This window comes from Erpetoichthys calabaricus, chromosome 1, assembly GCF_900747795.2.
Source record: "Erpetoichthys calabaricus chromosome 1, fErpCal1.3, whole genome shotgun sequence".
Taxonomy (NCBI): Eukaryota; Metazoa; Chordata; class Cladistia; order Polypteriformes; family Polypteridae; genus Erpetoichthys; species Erpetoichthys calabaricus.
In genome coordinates this window covers 336,362,769-336,379,481 of record NC_041394.2, presented here as the reverse complement: position 1 = coordinate 336,379,481, position 16,713 = coordinate 336,362,769, and the positions used below count along the sequence as shown (strand labels likewise).

Here is a 16,713-nt window from a genome sequence, read left to right as displayed (position 1 = left end):
TGATGGTAAGCAGTAATCTGTACACAATGCAAATCGTGGGAAAGACATCCCCTTCCGAACTGCACTCGCCACTGGAGAGCATCCTTAGGATCAGGAGGAACTGTATAAAGCTCGAAAGAGCACCACAAAAATCAGTAATTTCATTATATAATTGCTTAACATTCCTTTTTTTAATTTCTCGCTCTTTCTGTTCTGTCTTCAATTGTGACTCAATGCAATTCCAGAAGAAACGAAAATTGGTTTTGAAGATCTTGAGGAAGAACACTGTGGTCTTCAATTTCCGTTTTCAGTCGGTTCATAATCTCTACCGTAACTCTATTCATTTCTTGCTGTGCCGTCAGTCCACGATCTCCTGGCATTATTCTTCTTCTCCTTCTTTGGACGATTGTTATTTCTCATTTTTCACAATCGTAACGGGGCAACACTCTTTGGATTGGATGCCCCCACCCCCCACCAAGATTTGGATGCCCGGGGCCATCACCCCCTCGGCCCACGCATGCCACTGTACTTTTACTTATGTTTGGGGACAGTTCATTAGAACAGTCCAGTTTGGAAACAAATCAAAATCCATTTTGCCATTTAGATGGCGGTGATGAGTGACTGTCCTTCATTAAAGACATCTGCTATTGTACATCTTAACCATTTGTATGGAGTAAACTTAATTTAAATCCATACATGATTTAACTGAGAAAAAAAATTGCCCAGGTCTAGCATTGAGTACGGATGTAGTGAAATTTTGACATCTGTTGTGCCACTTACCTGGTATTCAAATCCAGATGTGCAAACTAGTGATACAAAAACGAAAGTACGGGCCTCTTTGAGCTCTTTGACTTTACTTAACAATCGTGGCACCCTTACCAAGTCCTTAAACGACGTAAATGTGGCCTCGCATGGCAGACAGGATATACAGTACATATGTGACTTTGTGCTTAACTCCAGAAAAAACCAAGTCGGCGTACACAAAGCCTGTGTGATGGAGTAACTAGCTACTCTCCGTGACTCATTAGCCTGTTGAGCCAGCCTCAGCAACTTGACTAAATCATCCGGTGTGTTCCGTGGCTTAGTTGAAAACAATTAACCTTTGATCTTATTGTACAGGGAGATTCTAATAGGTGGGGCCCCCAAGTTATGATGTGTTACTCATGCAATAGTGAAGCGATAGAAACAAAATGAATACAGTGCACACCTTGATAGATGTGTAAACGATCCAATCACATTTGGTGTTGGGAATGGTCGCCGCCCTCTTGCAAGCACAGATCGACATGGCGCTCCATATTGGCAAAGGTATCCGCAAACATGGTGGGGGTGATGACAGCAATTTCCTGTTCAATGTCTCGTGGACAGAAGAGCGCCATGCCTCATTTATCCAGGAATACTGTGATCTTTATTTTGTTTGGATTGCTTCATTTTTAAGACAGTAATACGTCAAAACTCGGAGCCCCGGCCATTAGAATCACCCTGTAGAAGGTTAAGCCACACTATTGGACTTCATTCACATTGTGCAAATGCAAAACACATGTCTTTTTGTGCATTGACAGCATGTTTTTAACACATTTAATATGTCAGTTTAATCACAAAATGACAGAAATATGCTTGACCAGTGGATAAAACACAAAGTTCCCCAGTTTAAAAAGAACAAAACAATCCCAGGAGACATTTTCTTTTCACATGCAGACTTTGTGTTACGTGCTGAGATGTGTTCTGGTAGTACCGTGCCTGCTTTCACAGTAGTGATGACCATTCTGGCAATTACAGTCCAAAAGATGCATTGGAGATGGAGGCAGTATTGGGTGCACTTGGGTGCCTCTAGAAAATGGAAATGGGGAACTTGCCAGGAAGTAGAAAGGGTTGGACTTCTGTGTTCACCTGAAGAGAAGAAATGCAGTGACATAAATGATAATTTGATTAGATGTATCACTGCATAGAAATCCTTCAGAAATTCACATTTTTAAAAAGATGCACACCACACAGTTGCAGTGATGTGTGTAGAGTAGCAGAGGCAATAGAGCAGACATTAGGAGGTTTGTCTTCACACAGAGAACCATAGACATCCGGAATAAGTCACCAAGTAGTGTGGTGGACAGTTAAGACTTTAGGGACTTTCAAAACTCCACTTGATGTTATTTTAGGAGAACTAAGTGGATTGGACTGGCGAGCTTTGTTGGGCTGAATGGCCTGTTCCCATCTAGATTGTTCTAATGTTCCAAAAAGTCGAATATGAATATTTTACCAGTAGGCTTTACATTAGAACAATCTAGATGGAAACAGGCCATTCAGCACCAACAAAGCTCACCAGTCCCATCCACTTCATTCTTCTAACATAACATCAAGTCAAGTTTTGAAAGTCCCTAAAGTCTTACTGTCTACCACACTACTTGGTAGCTTACTCCAAGTGTCTATTGTTCTTTGTGTAAAGAAAAACTTCCTAACGTCTGTGTGAAATTTATCCTTAACAAGTTTCCAACTGTGTCCCCATGTTCTTGATGATCTCATTTTAAAGTCACAGTCTCGATCCACTGGACTAATTCACTTTATAATTTTAAACACTTCAGTCATGTCACCTCTTAATCTTCTTTTGCTTAAACTGTAAAGGCTCAGCTCTTTGATTCTTTCCTCCTAATTCATCCCCTGTAGCCCTGGAATCAGCCTAGTCGCTCTTCTCTGGACCTTTTCTAGTGCTGCTATGTCCTTTTTGTAGCCTGGAGACCAAAACTGCACCCAGTACTCCAGATGAGGCCTCACCAGTGTGTTATAACTCGCATTATGAGGCTACAAATCTAGCACAGTAAACTGTAGACATGTGACCAAGGCCTATTTGACCGGCTAACGTTTGACAGTAAACAGTTTTTGTTTAGCTGCATTAATATGGTTTACCCAGATTATCATTAAAGCCAACCGTCACTCTTGTCAAAGGCAATACAGAAGATGTTTCGTGTATAATGTCTTTCTGATTCATTTTTGTATTAGTGAAACGATTACCTCGGAAATGTACATTGTATTATGGCAATAAAACACCTGTATGGAAGTACCCACCTCCGCCACATGAGGTCCCACCCAGAAATAACCTTTTCATGAACAGAGACAGAAAGTTCATGCAAACAGACCCCTTTCTCTGGTGCAGAATCATTTCCATGTAGAACTGGGTATAAGATGCGTAATTTGCAATAACCAGCTTTATCTTCTTCTTCTTTTAGCTGCTCCTGTTAGCGTTTGCCACAGTGGATCATCTTCTTCCATATCTTTCTGTCCTCTTCATCTTGTTCTGTTACCCCCATCACCTGCATGTCCTCTCTCACCACATCCATAAACCTTCTCTTAGGCCTTCCTCTTTTCCTCTTCCCTGGCAGCGCTGTCCTTAACATCCTTCTCCCAATATACGCAGCATCTCTCCTCTGCACATGTCCAAACCAACGCAATCTCGCCTCTCTGACTTTGTCTCCAAACTGTCCAACTTGAGCTGACCCTCTAATGTCCTCATTTCTAATCCTGTCCATCCTCGTCACACCCAATGCAAATCTTAGCATCTTTAACTCTGCCACCTCCAGTTCTGTCTCCTGCTTTCTGGTCAGTGCCACCGTCTCCAGCCCATATAATATAGCTTATCATTCCAGTAATACTTTGGTGCTTCACCGTTTTATAGTCAATAACAGTCCTAATGTATCCACTCACGCTGGACCACTTTAGAGAGAAATGACATATACTGTAAATATCACATCGTTAATATTGTTCATGGTTGGGTTAAGTTGGGGAGCATGTGCCAATTACAGCGAGTTGCTGCACCCACCACACAGCAAACCACCTGGATTGAGATCGGAGTGCAGCCCTGCAACGGGTGACACCTCAGCACCACACTGGTCAGTGGGAGGTTTGTTACAGTGGCTGGAGTGCCAGTCCTGTCACCAACCCCCATGTTTTCCCTGCAAGCTTCAGGACCTGCTTGCAGATTAACGTCATCCCCAGAAATGAGCAATTGCAGGTTAAGGGTCTTGCTTGAGGCCCAACAGAGTGGAGTCACTTCTGGCGTTTTATAGGATTCAAACCGGCAACCTTCCGATTGCCAGCCCTAGCCTAAGAGCCACCACTCCGCCCCAATATCAGATAGCTAAGTAATATATCGCCGTATCAGAATCTTCTTCAGAAAATAATTCCAGTTTTGCCCTGAAGTCACCCATTTGCTTTGGTTTATGCTCATCACAGTTGTGCAGCAGGAACCTTTTAGAAACACCATGACACGAGCTGCTGTGCAGCGTGCTTAAATGTGCATTTTCATTTCTGAGTGCCATAAACTCCACATCTGTTTTATGACAAGTCACTTATAAAATAGTTTCAGCCAGTCGGCGCCGACCAAACATACAACAGGACTGTGTGAACTTGCACTTCTCGTGGTGTTTGAGGGCTTCGTTTGCTTGTACTGAGTCGTGTTTTTTGTTGTTACACGTTGTTTGAGGGGCTGTGTAGTCAATAACTTAGGGTTTAATTCTAACTCAATATAGACTTTGTCCACATCCTAAAGTTTATACTGAAATGTCTACATTTACAGCGTCCACTTTAGGAAGTTATAATTTTTAATTTTTTTTCCCGTTTTTATGGTTTAGACGTCTTTTGTATCGTGTGTTCAATTTGCACGAGTCCTTTCGTTACCACTGATGTGTGCGTCATTACTGTGATTTTCTATACTCACAACGTGCATTTGAAACCCGCCTTGAAGTGGTGTTTCCAAACATCACGAGATGGCCTTAATACATAAATAATCAGGCACCCCATCCGTTTCAGGAAGAACAAAGTAGCCACCATCAACAAGATACTGAGAAAGTAAATGATTAAACCGAAACCAAACAGATGCGTCCAACTTTACAGAAATAAGGCACAGGCACCTGGCAGAGTCAAACTGACATTTAGGAACCGCTTGGTCATTGCAGATGCATTGTGGGATACCTGACGACTCAAACTTTCAAGTCACATTTAGTACTAGGGTGTTGTACCGTGTTAGCCATTATGGATGTTGTGAGAAGTCAAGCACAATGACCCCTTTTATTGGCTAACTAAAAAGATGACAATATGCACACTTTCGAGGCAACTCAGGCCCCTTCTTCAGGCAAGATGTCATACAGAAACTGGAGTTCCCTGTGTTTATACAATGGGTATGGAAAAGAATCCCCCCCTTCGAAATATTCCCATTTTTTTACAGCCTTAAATGAAAACACACAAATAATATTTCTTCCCAGCTTTACTTACTCAATGCAACCTCTAACATCCAAGTAAAAGATATCACAGCTACAGTTCAGAAAAATTATAAAAAATCAAAAACAAGACCTACTGAGATTATAAAAGGATCACCCCCCCCCCCCCCCCCATGTTAATGTCATTGTCATTTTGTTGACCCACCTTTTACTTTAATGACAGCCTTGAATCTGTTGGGATTCTTCTCTATCAGCTTTGCACATTTAGATTGAGCCCACTCAATATTTGCCTCCCATTCTTCTTTACAGTTTAACTGTTCAAGTTTGGTCACATTGGATGGTGAGTGTTGGTGGTCTGTTATCTTCAAATCTTTCCACAGATTTTCACTGTGATTTAGGTCTGGGCTCTGACTCGGCCACACCAGGACATTCACTTTTATCTCCTTCAGCCACTGTGTGGTCAATGTTGCTGTGTGCTTCGGGTCGTTGTCATGTTGACAGGTGAACATTCTGCTCATCTTCATCTTTCTGGCAGAGGGTAGCAGGTTTTCCTCAAGAATTTGATGGTATTTTGCCCCATCCATTTTTCCTTCTACCCTAACGAGAGCCCCAGGCCCACAACAGGATGCTGCCCCCTCCATGCTTTACTGTAGGTATGGTGTGTTGTGGATGGTGAGCTGGATTGAGGCCAAATAGTTTGATTTTGTTCTCCTCTGACCATAAGACCTTTTTCCACTTGGCATCAGAATCTTCAAGGTACATTCTGGTTTAAAAATCACCAACCTCCACTTTTAAACTTTGCTGCATATAGTCCTGCATTGTGGCATGCTGTTCATATTGCAGTGACTTCATATTTTTTTTTAGGAAGTCCATCATCATTGCTGTGGGATGACACTGACCTTCCTCTTTGAACTAGCAGCTTCTCACTGTGATTTGAGTATAAATTACTTTGTAATACAAGTAACGTAGTATGAGGGGTTCTGTTATAAGATAGGGGTTGATAAACAGATGGCACCAAATAGCCATCAAGTCAGTCCTTTACCTGCAACTGGAGGTCACAGAGCCTCCATATTTTGTGTATTTTTGATAACAGACAAGGATTTTGAGCCATCAGAAGAGAGTGACAGTGTGTACCCTGTAGCAAAAAAAAGAACTGTGTCATCAGTGTAACATGTATTGTAGTGAGTAAATAATAACAACAATATAATAATAATCTTGTATTCTCTTTAAAATGTATGACCTTCCTATTTGCATTAGTTTCACCCAGTTTGGGTTTTGAAGCGTGATTATGACTTAAATGCCTATTTTGTATTTCAGCAGATTTACAAGACGGTGGTTTGTCCTTACCTTTGTTCACTCAGACCTCTGAGGCTATGAGGAAAATAACATCTGGATCGGGAAATGGAGCAGCAGATCCTTTGAAGGGAACTTCTGTGCCTGTGGTGAGGTTAACAAAGACGGACGCAATCGGTGCTCAACTACCGGTATATAATGCGGTATCATTAGCTTCATTGGTCAGTCAGAAAAGGAGAAGTAGTAAGCGCTTTTTATGCACAGTTAAATACAAAGAGAAGGAAAGTTGTGCAGTGCCTAAGCTGTATTGTCTTAAATGTGGCAAAAAATTCTCCAGCCAAAGTAGTCTTAACAAACATGCAAGAATTCACACTGGAGAGAAGCGATTTTGCTGCTCTGAATGTGGCAAACACTTCTTCAGCCGATGGCAACTTGTGATTCACACAAGGTTTCACACCGGCGAGAAGCCGTATGGCTGTTTTGAATGTAATAAACGATTCACTAATCGTAGCTCACTTCAGATGCACAGGATATTTCACAGTGGAGAAAAGCCGCATCACTGTTCTCAGTGTGACAAACGATTCGCCACCATTTCCCATCTTCGAATTCACACAAGACGTCACACTGGAGAGAAACCATATGGCTGTTCTGAATGTGGAAAACAATTCTTGTGCAAGAGTAGTCTTGAGATCCATACAAGAATTCACACTGGAGAGAAGCCCTATCAGTGTTCTGAATGTAACAAACGATTTTACACCCGTGCCCATCTTAAGATTCATACAAGAGTTCACACTGGAGAGAAGCCGTATCAGTGTTCTGAATGTGACAAACGATTCACCACCAGCAGCTCTCTTCGGATGCACTCAAGACTTCACTCAGGAGATAAGGTATATTACTGTTCTGAATGTGACAAACAATTCACCACCAGTACCTATCTTCGGAAGCACATCCGACTTCACACTGGAGAAAAGCCATATCACTGTTCTGAATGTGGCAAACGATTCACTACCAGCAGCTCTCTTCGGATGCACACAAGACTTCACACTGGAGAGAAGCCTTATCACTGTTCTGAATGTTGCAAACGATTTACAACTAGCAGCTCCCTTCAGATGCATATAAGACTTCATACTGGAGAGAAGCCATATCAATGTTCTGAATGTGACAAACAATTCACCACCAGTGCCTGGCTTCGGAAGCACACAAGGCTTCACACTGGAGAGAAGCTGTATCACTGTCCTGAATGTGACAAACAATTTATCGCCAGTTGGCAACTTGAGATTCACACAAGACTTCACACTGGGGAGAAGCCATATTACTGTCCTGAATGTGGCAAACGATTCAACTATAAGGGGAGTCTCATTAGACACACTAGAATTCATTTAGGACAAAAACTGTTTCACTGTTTTGAATGTGACAAGCAATTCTCGAGTAGTAGCTATCTTGAGATACATAAAGCAATTCACACTGGAGAGAAACCATATTGCTGTTCCGTTTGTGCCAAACGATTTTCCACTAGTAAGCATCTTAAAATACACACAACAATGCATCTTAAAATACACACTGGAGAGGAGCCCAGACAGAAACTATATGGCTGTTCTGAATGTGGCAAACAATTCTCAAGTAGTAGCTATCTTAAGGTACATAAAACAATTCACACTGGAGAGAAGCCATATTGTTGTTCTGAATGTGGCAAGCGATTTGCCACTAGAAAGTATCTTAAAATACACTCGACGGTTCACACAGGAGAGAAGCCATATGGCTGTACCGAATGTGGCAAGCAGTTCTCTACCAAGGGAAGTCTCATCAGACACACTAGAATTCACACTGGAGAAAAGCCTTTTTGCTGCTCACAATGTGAGAAGCAGTTCTCTACCAATAGCAGTCTTGCAAGACACATTCGATTTCACAACCGAGAGCCCTTCTCCTGTGCCGAATGTGACCGGCAATTCTCTACAAAGAACAGTCTCGTGAGACACACTAAATTCCACACTGGCGTAAAAACCCTTTAGCTGTTCAGTATGTGACAAGCAATACAGTACTCGGAGAAGTCTTATGAAGCATGCTAGAATTCACACTGGAGAAGATCATAAGATGAAAGAAGGTCAAGCAATCTGTTGATCATCCCTGGCCTCTGAGTGTCTTTTCTGTCCACCTTTGGGAGAGTCAATGAACACGATGAATCTGTAGTGATGTCACTGGTGTGAGCGTGGCACACACAGCACGCCTTCACATATTCAAGAAGTAACAGTGCAGTTGTCACTACAAGTGGACAGTTGAGTAACCTTTTGACTTGAGGATGAAATCTGTAAACCTAGTGGTCAGGGTGCCTATAGTTTTGAGCAGAAGAGGGAGAAAGTGACTGTTCAGGATGGCTGCGGTCTTCATTTTTTATTTTTTTATGTGCATCCATTTGAGCTGACCAGAAGATAGCTGTGGACCAGTGATATTCTGTGTCAGCTTCATCACCCTCATCATGTGGGGTACCACATGAAGATTTAATGCAGCCTTTGAGGATGGACTGCAAATTACATTCCTAGAAGACAGAGTGCTTAGATGAAGTCATCCAGACTCTCCTCAGATGGAAATTGATGAGTCATCTTGCTGATATCCTGAAGTGGGCACAACACATTGTGGTTGTCCATGATATTGACTCCAAGGCAATTAAATCTGCCAACCCACCCTACAGCATCTCTCTTGTGATACAAATAAGTATGCAATTTGATGTCCATGCAGAGAAATGAACCTGGGACAAGAGCCTTGTGTCTTCTCAGAATATGCCATTTTTGTTTTGTTTGACAATGCACAGTGTGGTAAATGGCTCTTACAGCTCTTACAAAGGCACCATATTTGAACACGCACAAGTATCTGCATCAGAAAGAAACAATGTTGCTGTCCTGTGTGTGGTAAATAATGCTTAAGAGCCGTACCAGAAAGGTCATTAATAATATAAAAAGGCATTGCATCCCAAGGTTGAAAGGTGATTTTTAGAATGATAAACTACATGTGGAGATCAATCATTACCGGACTGAGGGCTCTCTTCATGCTCTCTCAGCACCAAACATACTTAAAAAGGAGTATTTCTGGGGTACTGTAGTTTAAAGCACAAGGAGGCCGGTTTCGCCACCGACATTTGACTGAAAGCATGAGCCTGAAAAGGCCAGACAACCTGCCTGTGCTGCAGAGATATGGCTACCATTGTAACGTTTACTGATCTCGTGGAGTGTCTGTAATATTATAAATATGAAGAATTAAAAACAGGAGGAGTCACAAATGTTCAGTGTCACAGACAGAGGGATGGTAAAATGATAGGAACTGCAATACAAAGTAATGAAATGTGACGAGAGATAATCAACTTGTGAACACAACAAGCAGATAATCAAGACATACATTCAGAGAAGTGCGAGTAAAACCAACACAAGGATGAACAGCAGAAGATGCCACATAATTAAGAAATGGCTACTGAGTTCCATCAGGATGTACACACATGTAGATGAGCAGAATTATGGAGCTGATTTTTAAGCACAGAATGAAAAAAATGAAAAGTCATATTGATTATTACAGCTGTAAATTCAAAGAGCATAGTAGTAGCATTATGATTGTGAAATGTTTACCTCAAATTCTTACATTCCTTTTCCTTATGGAATTTTGATATTTTTTCATTTATTAATTCTACTGTTTTTCATTTTTTGTTATTACTTTTGTATGAGTTAATCTTCTACCATTCAATAAAGTTTTTAAAGTAATCGGGTTCTATTTAGGCAAATTGTCGACTTCTTTTGAATCTGTAACTTCCTTCAAGATCTTAAAGATCCCTTTTTCTGGTCCGTCAATGCTGTCTGTTGTTATTGTTTTAACTTTTAAACTTTTCAATTGAATTCTGTAATTTGATTTGAAATTCGCAGCCGTGTCTTTAAAACGTTTACTGATTGGTCCTTTGAGGGTTTACAGCAGCATAGACTTGATGGATGGCTGAGTTGAACAAGTGACTTTGTGTCATTTTAAGCCTTGAATTGTTTATACATCCATTCATTGTCCAGCAGCTGGCATTTATCCATTTTAGCGACGCATGGAGGTGGCTGTCATTTGACAGGAGTTGGGACACAACACCAGAGGGGACAACACAGGAGAGCACATTTAAACACACATCAGCACTCATCCCACCACACTCTTGTAGTCTCCAGTTAAGCTCACACGTCATCGAGTCTTTTGAATGTGGCAGGAAATCCTGGGGCTGTGCGACTGACGACTACTACTTGTTCTTCTTGTTCTTGTTCTTCTTATCATCCCTGTTATCATCCTTCTTATCCTTCTTCTTCTTATCATCCTTCTCCTTGCTGTTACACCCATCACCTGCATGTCCTGTCTGACTGACCACCGTGCCAGCAAATTATTTTGTGTTCCACGCGTCGAGCAAACCTGAGCGGATGTGGTTGATGTCCATTGTGGTTTGTGACACCCACAGGGCTCACATGCGGAGTATTTGCTTGGGGTTTCGGTCTATGAATGCAAAATGAAACTGGCCCACCCTACTGCACCTCATCTTCTGCAGAACACTTAGTTAACCTTTTAGAAGCCGGTTATGAAAACGGCAGCCCCCAGGGATTTCATTACTTGTAAGAATCTCAGCTGTCACTCTTGTCAGTTCTTTTCTCGCAGATGACACAAGCAGGTGACAACTTTTAAAGGGGTGCGCTAGAACCCTTTGGGATTTCTGTGTTTAATCTCTCGTAGAAATGTGGTCACGATACTAAAGAGATAATTGTTTTAAACTAATAAAACCTACAAACTGGGCTTTTTTGCTAATACTGAAGAAATTGTCTCAAACATTAAGAGTCTAATCTGTAAAAAGTGGATTTCATTTGGCTTTTTTGACATTGATCAACAGAAAGAAGACTCGGTAATGTCAAAGTGAGAACATGTCTGCCACTGTTTGAAGTGAATTAGAAATATAAAGCACAACACGAGTACTCACCTGCATTGTACTTCAAGTCAGGATTTAGTAGATGGCCCTTCGTGGTCTGTGCACACAGCTCTCTCTCTCTTTCTCAGGTTTGAACATCAGAACTCTGCCATTACCCCTCATTTGTTCTTTCTTAAACTGCCCGAGCTCCATCAGGTGTCATGGAGATTGTGAGTGAACAGCCCAACATCAAGTCTAGCCACACATTCGCAACTGGATTGAGATCTGGACTCTGACTCGGCCACTCCAGGACATTCACAGTGTCATTTGGCTTTATGCTTGGCGGTGTTGTCTTGTTGGAAAATGAATCTTCTCCCAAGGCTGTTCAGGCTTCTTGCTGACGGGAGTCCGTTTTTTCCTCCAGGCTTTCCTTGTATTTTGCTGCCATCATTTTACCCTCAAAAGCCTTCCAGGGTCTGCTGCAGGGTAGCATCCCCATAACGTGATGCTGCCACAGCTATGCTTCACGGTGGAGGTGATGTGTTGTTGTGAGGTTCACTGTTCAAACATGGCATTCAGTTTGAAGACCAAAAAGCTCAACTTTGGTCTAATCAGACTACTAAACTTTCTTCCAGCTGACTTCAGAGTCTCCCATGTGTGTTTTGCCAAACTCTATTCAAGGTCTCCTGTATGTTTTTCCTCTTTACCATTCTCCTATAAAGCTGGGTAACAGTTATTGTTTGTACAGTTTCTCCACTCTTGGCTGCTGTAGCTTGTAACTCCTCTGAGTTGTTACCACAGGTCTACAGGTGGCCTCCCACACTCGTCGTCGTCTTTCATGAGCGCTCAGACTTTGTGGACCACCTGCTCCAGCACATTTACAGCCGTCCCATACCTGCATAATGAACACCTCGGTGGGAATGGGACAGCCAGGTCAGAAGTTTTCTTCCGCTACGTTCACACCAAAGTGCCTGTGGACATTTATTTTTATTTATTTGCTTAGTTATCTACCGATTTAATGTATTTATTTATTTAAAAAGTTTCTGTAAAATGCCAAATTTACCCCTCGGGACAAATAAAGTTCTAAAGTTCTTGAGTATGGGAAAGGTGCTATATAAGTAAAATGTATTATTAATACTGTGGTGGGCTGGCACCCTGCCCGGGGTTTGTTTCCTGCCTTGTGCCCTGTGTTGGCTGGGACTGGCTCCAGCAGACCCCCGTGACCCTGTAGTTAGGATATAGCAGGTTGGATAATGTATGGATGGATGTATTATTATTAATAGTAGTAGTATTCGTACTAGTATTATTTTAAAAAAAAAAAGTTTTCCGTTTTTCCCGTATTATTCAGCCTTGACCACGCCCCTCCACACCACCTGCCCAATCGTTACTCCTGCTGCGCACATCCTCAGTCCGCACCACCACGTGACACTCTCAGTGCTGCTAACTCGCCCTTCAGAGCGGTCGGTTTTAATGGCGAGGCAGAAAAGCAAATGATGCTATTCAGGAATTTTAGATCACGATAGAAGATCGACAGCAAGAGCTGATAATGAACGTCACAAATAAGAAAAATAAACAAAAAAGAAGTGCGTATAATCAAAATCAAGAACAAGGAGAATCGTCCAATACACGAGAAAGAGAAAAATACCCTGAAGAACATGCGAACAGAAATGCGAAAGAGCAACGTTTCTAGAATGTAAGTTGGAGGATAATGTAATTCATCAAATTGTTTTTGTTGAGGCGTTAATTAAATTTTTTATTTACCTTTTATTACGTTTTAACTTTTTTTGCTTCTTTAGTTTAATTATTATATTGGTATTTACAAAAGACAGTTGTATTGTAATGTCTAAGTAACTGATTTTCTATCTATAATAACTAAGGACCAAACCGTCTTCCTCCCACGCCCCGCATACTCTTCTGTATACCACCTCTTTAAATTCAATCGCTTTCTCTAAATGAGGGGCACCCTGCGAGCGGCTCAGCCCTAAGAGAGCGGGCACCCACATGGGTTGACAAGTGAATCGAGCAGAGCCCTATTGTTATAGTTGACGTTAATAATAATAAAATTATTGGACTCGAGGATATTCAGTGACTTGGCTATTTTCTTCTCCCCATCACCTGACTTGTGCTTTTCAGACCCCCTTTCACTTGGAGTGTGTTTTCTGTCTTCGTTCGTGTAAGTTAGACCACCGTACTGCATCAGCACAAGTTGGACTTTCGACCTGCGGGTGCTTTTAGACTTCAATCAGCTGACAGACAGGTGACCTCCATTGAAGTACTGATGACACCTCACCAGTGATGATTTAGGTATGTCATATGACTTGGTGTTTCAGATTTGTCACTCATTTAGACCGCTTTGCAGAGATCTATTCTCACTTTGATATTAAGGAGTCTTTATTTTTCGGTTCCTCGGTGTCAAAATAAATAATATATATATATATGTCCACTGTGATTCAGTATTTATAGAAGAATAAAATGGGTGAATACTTTGGGTAGGGACAGGATTTGAGTGCAAAGGTTCTTTGCTCCAGGGTGTTGTACAAATGGCGGACCCTGCAGTCTGATGACCTCCACTGGTCATATGAAAAGATCATTTCCACTTGGGGATTAACAAACTATATCAAATTAAGTCAAGTCAAGTTGGGGAGCATGCACTGGTACAGTTGCCACACCTACCACACGATGAAACAACTCGGAATTCTGGTTTGTAACCCCACCTGGCAGGCACACGGTCCAGTCCCACCCTCCGGAAATGACCCTCAATCTGCCGCAGCCAGGTGTTATGTGGGCGACCCCTTGGTCTGGTGCAGCCACTCAGGTCCCCAACAATGAGGATCTTACAAGCTGGATCACCCTCGGGGAGTCGTGCCACATGGCGGTAGTGCCGTAACTGATGCTCCCTCACAATGCAGGTAATGTGCCTCATTCGGGACTCCATGAGCAACACAAAGTCAAACCAACGGTACCCAAGGATCTTCCGGAGAGACACAGTGCTGAAGGAGTCCAGTCTTCGTCTCAGGTCACTGGATAGCGTCTATGCCTCACAACTATATAGCAAGACAGAAAGCACCAGGGGCCTCATGTATAACGGCGTGCGTAGAACTCACACTATAACATGGCGTAAGCACAAAAGCGGGATTGTGCGTACGCACAGAAAAATCCAGATGCAGGAATCTGTGCGCACGCATACTTTCACGTTCTTCTACTACATAAATCCCGATTTGCGTGAAAAGTAACGCACGTGCACGCGCCTTCTGTCCCGCCCCAACTCCTCCCAGAATTACGCCTCTTTGAATATGCAAATCAATATAAATAGCCTTCTCTGAAAAGACAATGGGAAAAGCACGGGAGAAAATATAAGAATTTCAGCGAATACCAAGTGGAGGCAAATGAAAAACGTACTATTTGTTGGTTTAAACAGTGGTATAATCAACAAAAGGAAGCTGATCGAGTGACAGAGTGTCAGAGAAACTCGAAGGCTCAACTTCACAAAGTCGCACAGTGCCCGAAATAAAAAGAAATCACATATCAAAGTCGCCGTGAAAAAGCGAGTCGTAGCCCACCGTCTGAGTGTCATATGAAAGCTTATTAGGGTACAGACAAAAAAAAGGCACACAGTGGGGAAAAAAGCACGAAATGTCAACTTTAATCTCGAAATTTCCACTTTAATCACGTAGTTTATTTTGCCATTAAAGTAGAACATCTTAAACTTCATCTTAAAATCGTTTAATTTACTAGTTTCTCAAATCCTATTGTAACTAAAGTGGCATGTTAAATGCTTTGTTCCGTATTTGATCTTCTATGTGCTCTATGTGTGTGAATCACTACCTGCTTTTTAAACGGGCTTTCTCTTTCTCCGACGGGACGCATACTCCATTACATTCTTGATATTACAGCTCTCTGAATAATTAAAATACTGAGATGTATACGTGATATCTTTTTCATGATGATAGGAATGAAAGCATGTTATTAAACATGGGAACACGGTGCCGCAGTGCTTGTTCATGTCTCACGCAAGAGGCTTGCTGCGCCATGCGCGACCTTTGGTGAAATAATTTATTACAGAAGTACTGTCTCTTTCAAACGTACTAACCTCCAATTCCTGTCCTTACTTTTCTTTCTCCAAAAACTCAATCGCCACACAATAAGCTATGTAATAGACGTGAAGCCATCTGTAAGCTTAGAACTTCGATTCTTCAAAACTTTTAAGGAACATTGAAATATCTTAGTAGTACGTGTTTAATTATTATATCCGTCTATCTTTCCAGTGTCGCGTCAGCACCAGCAATAATACAGCGCAAGGCAGGAACAATTACTGAACTAGCTAGCGCTGCGGCACCGTGTCCTCACATGTTTAATTATTAACAATACAGATTATTTAAATGAAGTTAAAGTTTTATCTGTATAATATAATCAACATGTTTTGCTGCATTTCGTCTTAGAAATGAATACCGTCATCACATGTAAATACGCCCTTTATAAAGTGGCGCAGGTTGTGCAATATTATAACTGTAGTGCAAGTTTACAGTGGGGTAATTGTACTTATAAGTCCAAATATTTCTACAAGGAGCACTTGATGGACTGATTTAGTGCGTTTAGAGTTCTTGGGATGAAACTGTTTCTAAACCGCGAAGTCCGTACAGGGACTAAAGCGTTTGCTGTGGCTCAGGCAGCATCTGCTTCATGCTGTGTGCCGATAATTCTCTTTCCAATCAGCTGCTGCTGTGATTCCCCACTCAGATACAGTGATATAAATACTCCGAGTGGTGCAGTGAGAGTAATGTGGAAAAAGATGATCTGCTGTGGCAACCCTTAACGGGATCAGCTGAAAGAACATGCAGTGAGAGTTACAACGCTAAAGCAGTTATGGTATTTGGAATACTATGGCTATTCCCTGGACCATTATATTGCTACAGGTTAATTACAATCAGATGCATTACACTAATAAACAATATGCAGTTAATTTCAGTGTATTTATAAAGCCGCGCCAGGAATGTGGATTTAAGAAAGAAAGGATGAGCACACAGGAACCGTAGCACTGCTTTGACGCTGGGTGCTGCCAGTCTGCAAAACTGAGCGGATAAATTGCATACGCCAAGGAATGAGTTACCGTGGAAATGTGCGTGGCTTTACGCCAAGTGTAGGTTTTATACATCGCGATTTGAGCGTGGAAAGGTTCGTACGCAACATTTCTGTGCGTACGCACCGTTTATACATGAGGCCCCAGGACTCTAAAGACCTGGACCTTCATCCTTCTGCATAGATATCAGGAGCGCCACACACCCCTTTCCAGTGACCTCATGACCCCCCCATGCTCTCCCAGTCCGCCTACTGACTTCATAG

The 16,713-nt window shown here is 41.9% G+C and overlaps 3 protein-coding genes across 13 annotated transcripts in view; all 3 read left to right on the top strand.

Annotated features, from left to right (window-relative positions):
• Positions 1 to 8,576, top strand: part of LOC114667058 (zinc finger protein 883-like) — a 39,840-nt gene extending 31,264 nt beyond the window's left edge. For 2 of the 4 annotated variants that reach the window (XM_051925152.1, XM_028822182.2), the window contains one exon: positions 6,501 to 8,576. In XM_051925152.1, coding sequence (XP_051781112.1) covers positions 6,501 to 8,482 — 1,982 coding nt within the window. In that variant the 3' untranslated portion in view covers positions 8,483 to 8,576. Of the gene's footprint in view, positions 1 to 6,497 lie in introns of all 4 variants that reach the window. The other 2 variants (XM_051925150.1, XM_028822173.2) reach the window with 1 other exon arrangement.
• The window catches only part of LOC114667074 (oocyte zinc finger protein XlCOF6-like), a 111,148-nt gene extending 100,908 nt beyond the window's left edge, over positions 1 to 10,240 (top strand). For 2 of the 5 annotated variants that reach the window (XM_051925109.1, XM_051925105.1), the window contains exon 4: positions 8,575 to 10,240. In XM_051925109.1, the coding sequence (XP_051781069.1) occupies positions 8,575 to 8,591 (17 nt within the window). In that variant the 3' untranslated portion in view covers positions 8,592 to 10,240. The remainder of the gene's footprint in view (positions 1 to 8,574) is intronic. The other 3 variants (XM_051925112.1, XM_051925115.1, XM_051925100.1) reach the window with 2 other exon arrangements.
• LOC114642262 (zona pellucida sperm-binding protein 3-like) overlaps positions 1 to 16,713 on the top strand; it is a 392,210-nt gene that overhangs the window by 162,136 nt on the left and 213,361 nt on the right. The gene's annotated exons all lie outside the window — the stretch shown is intronic.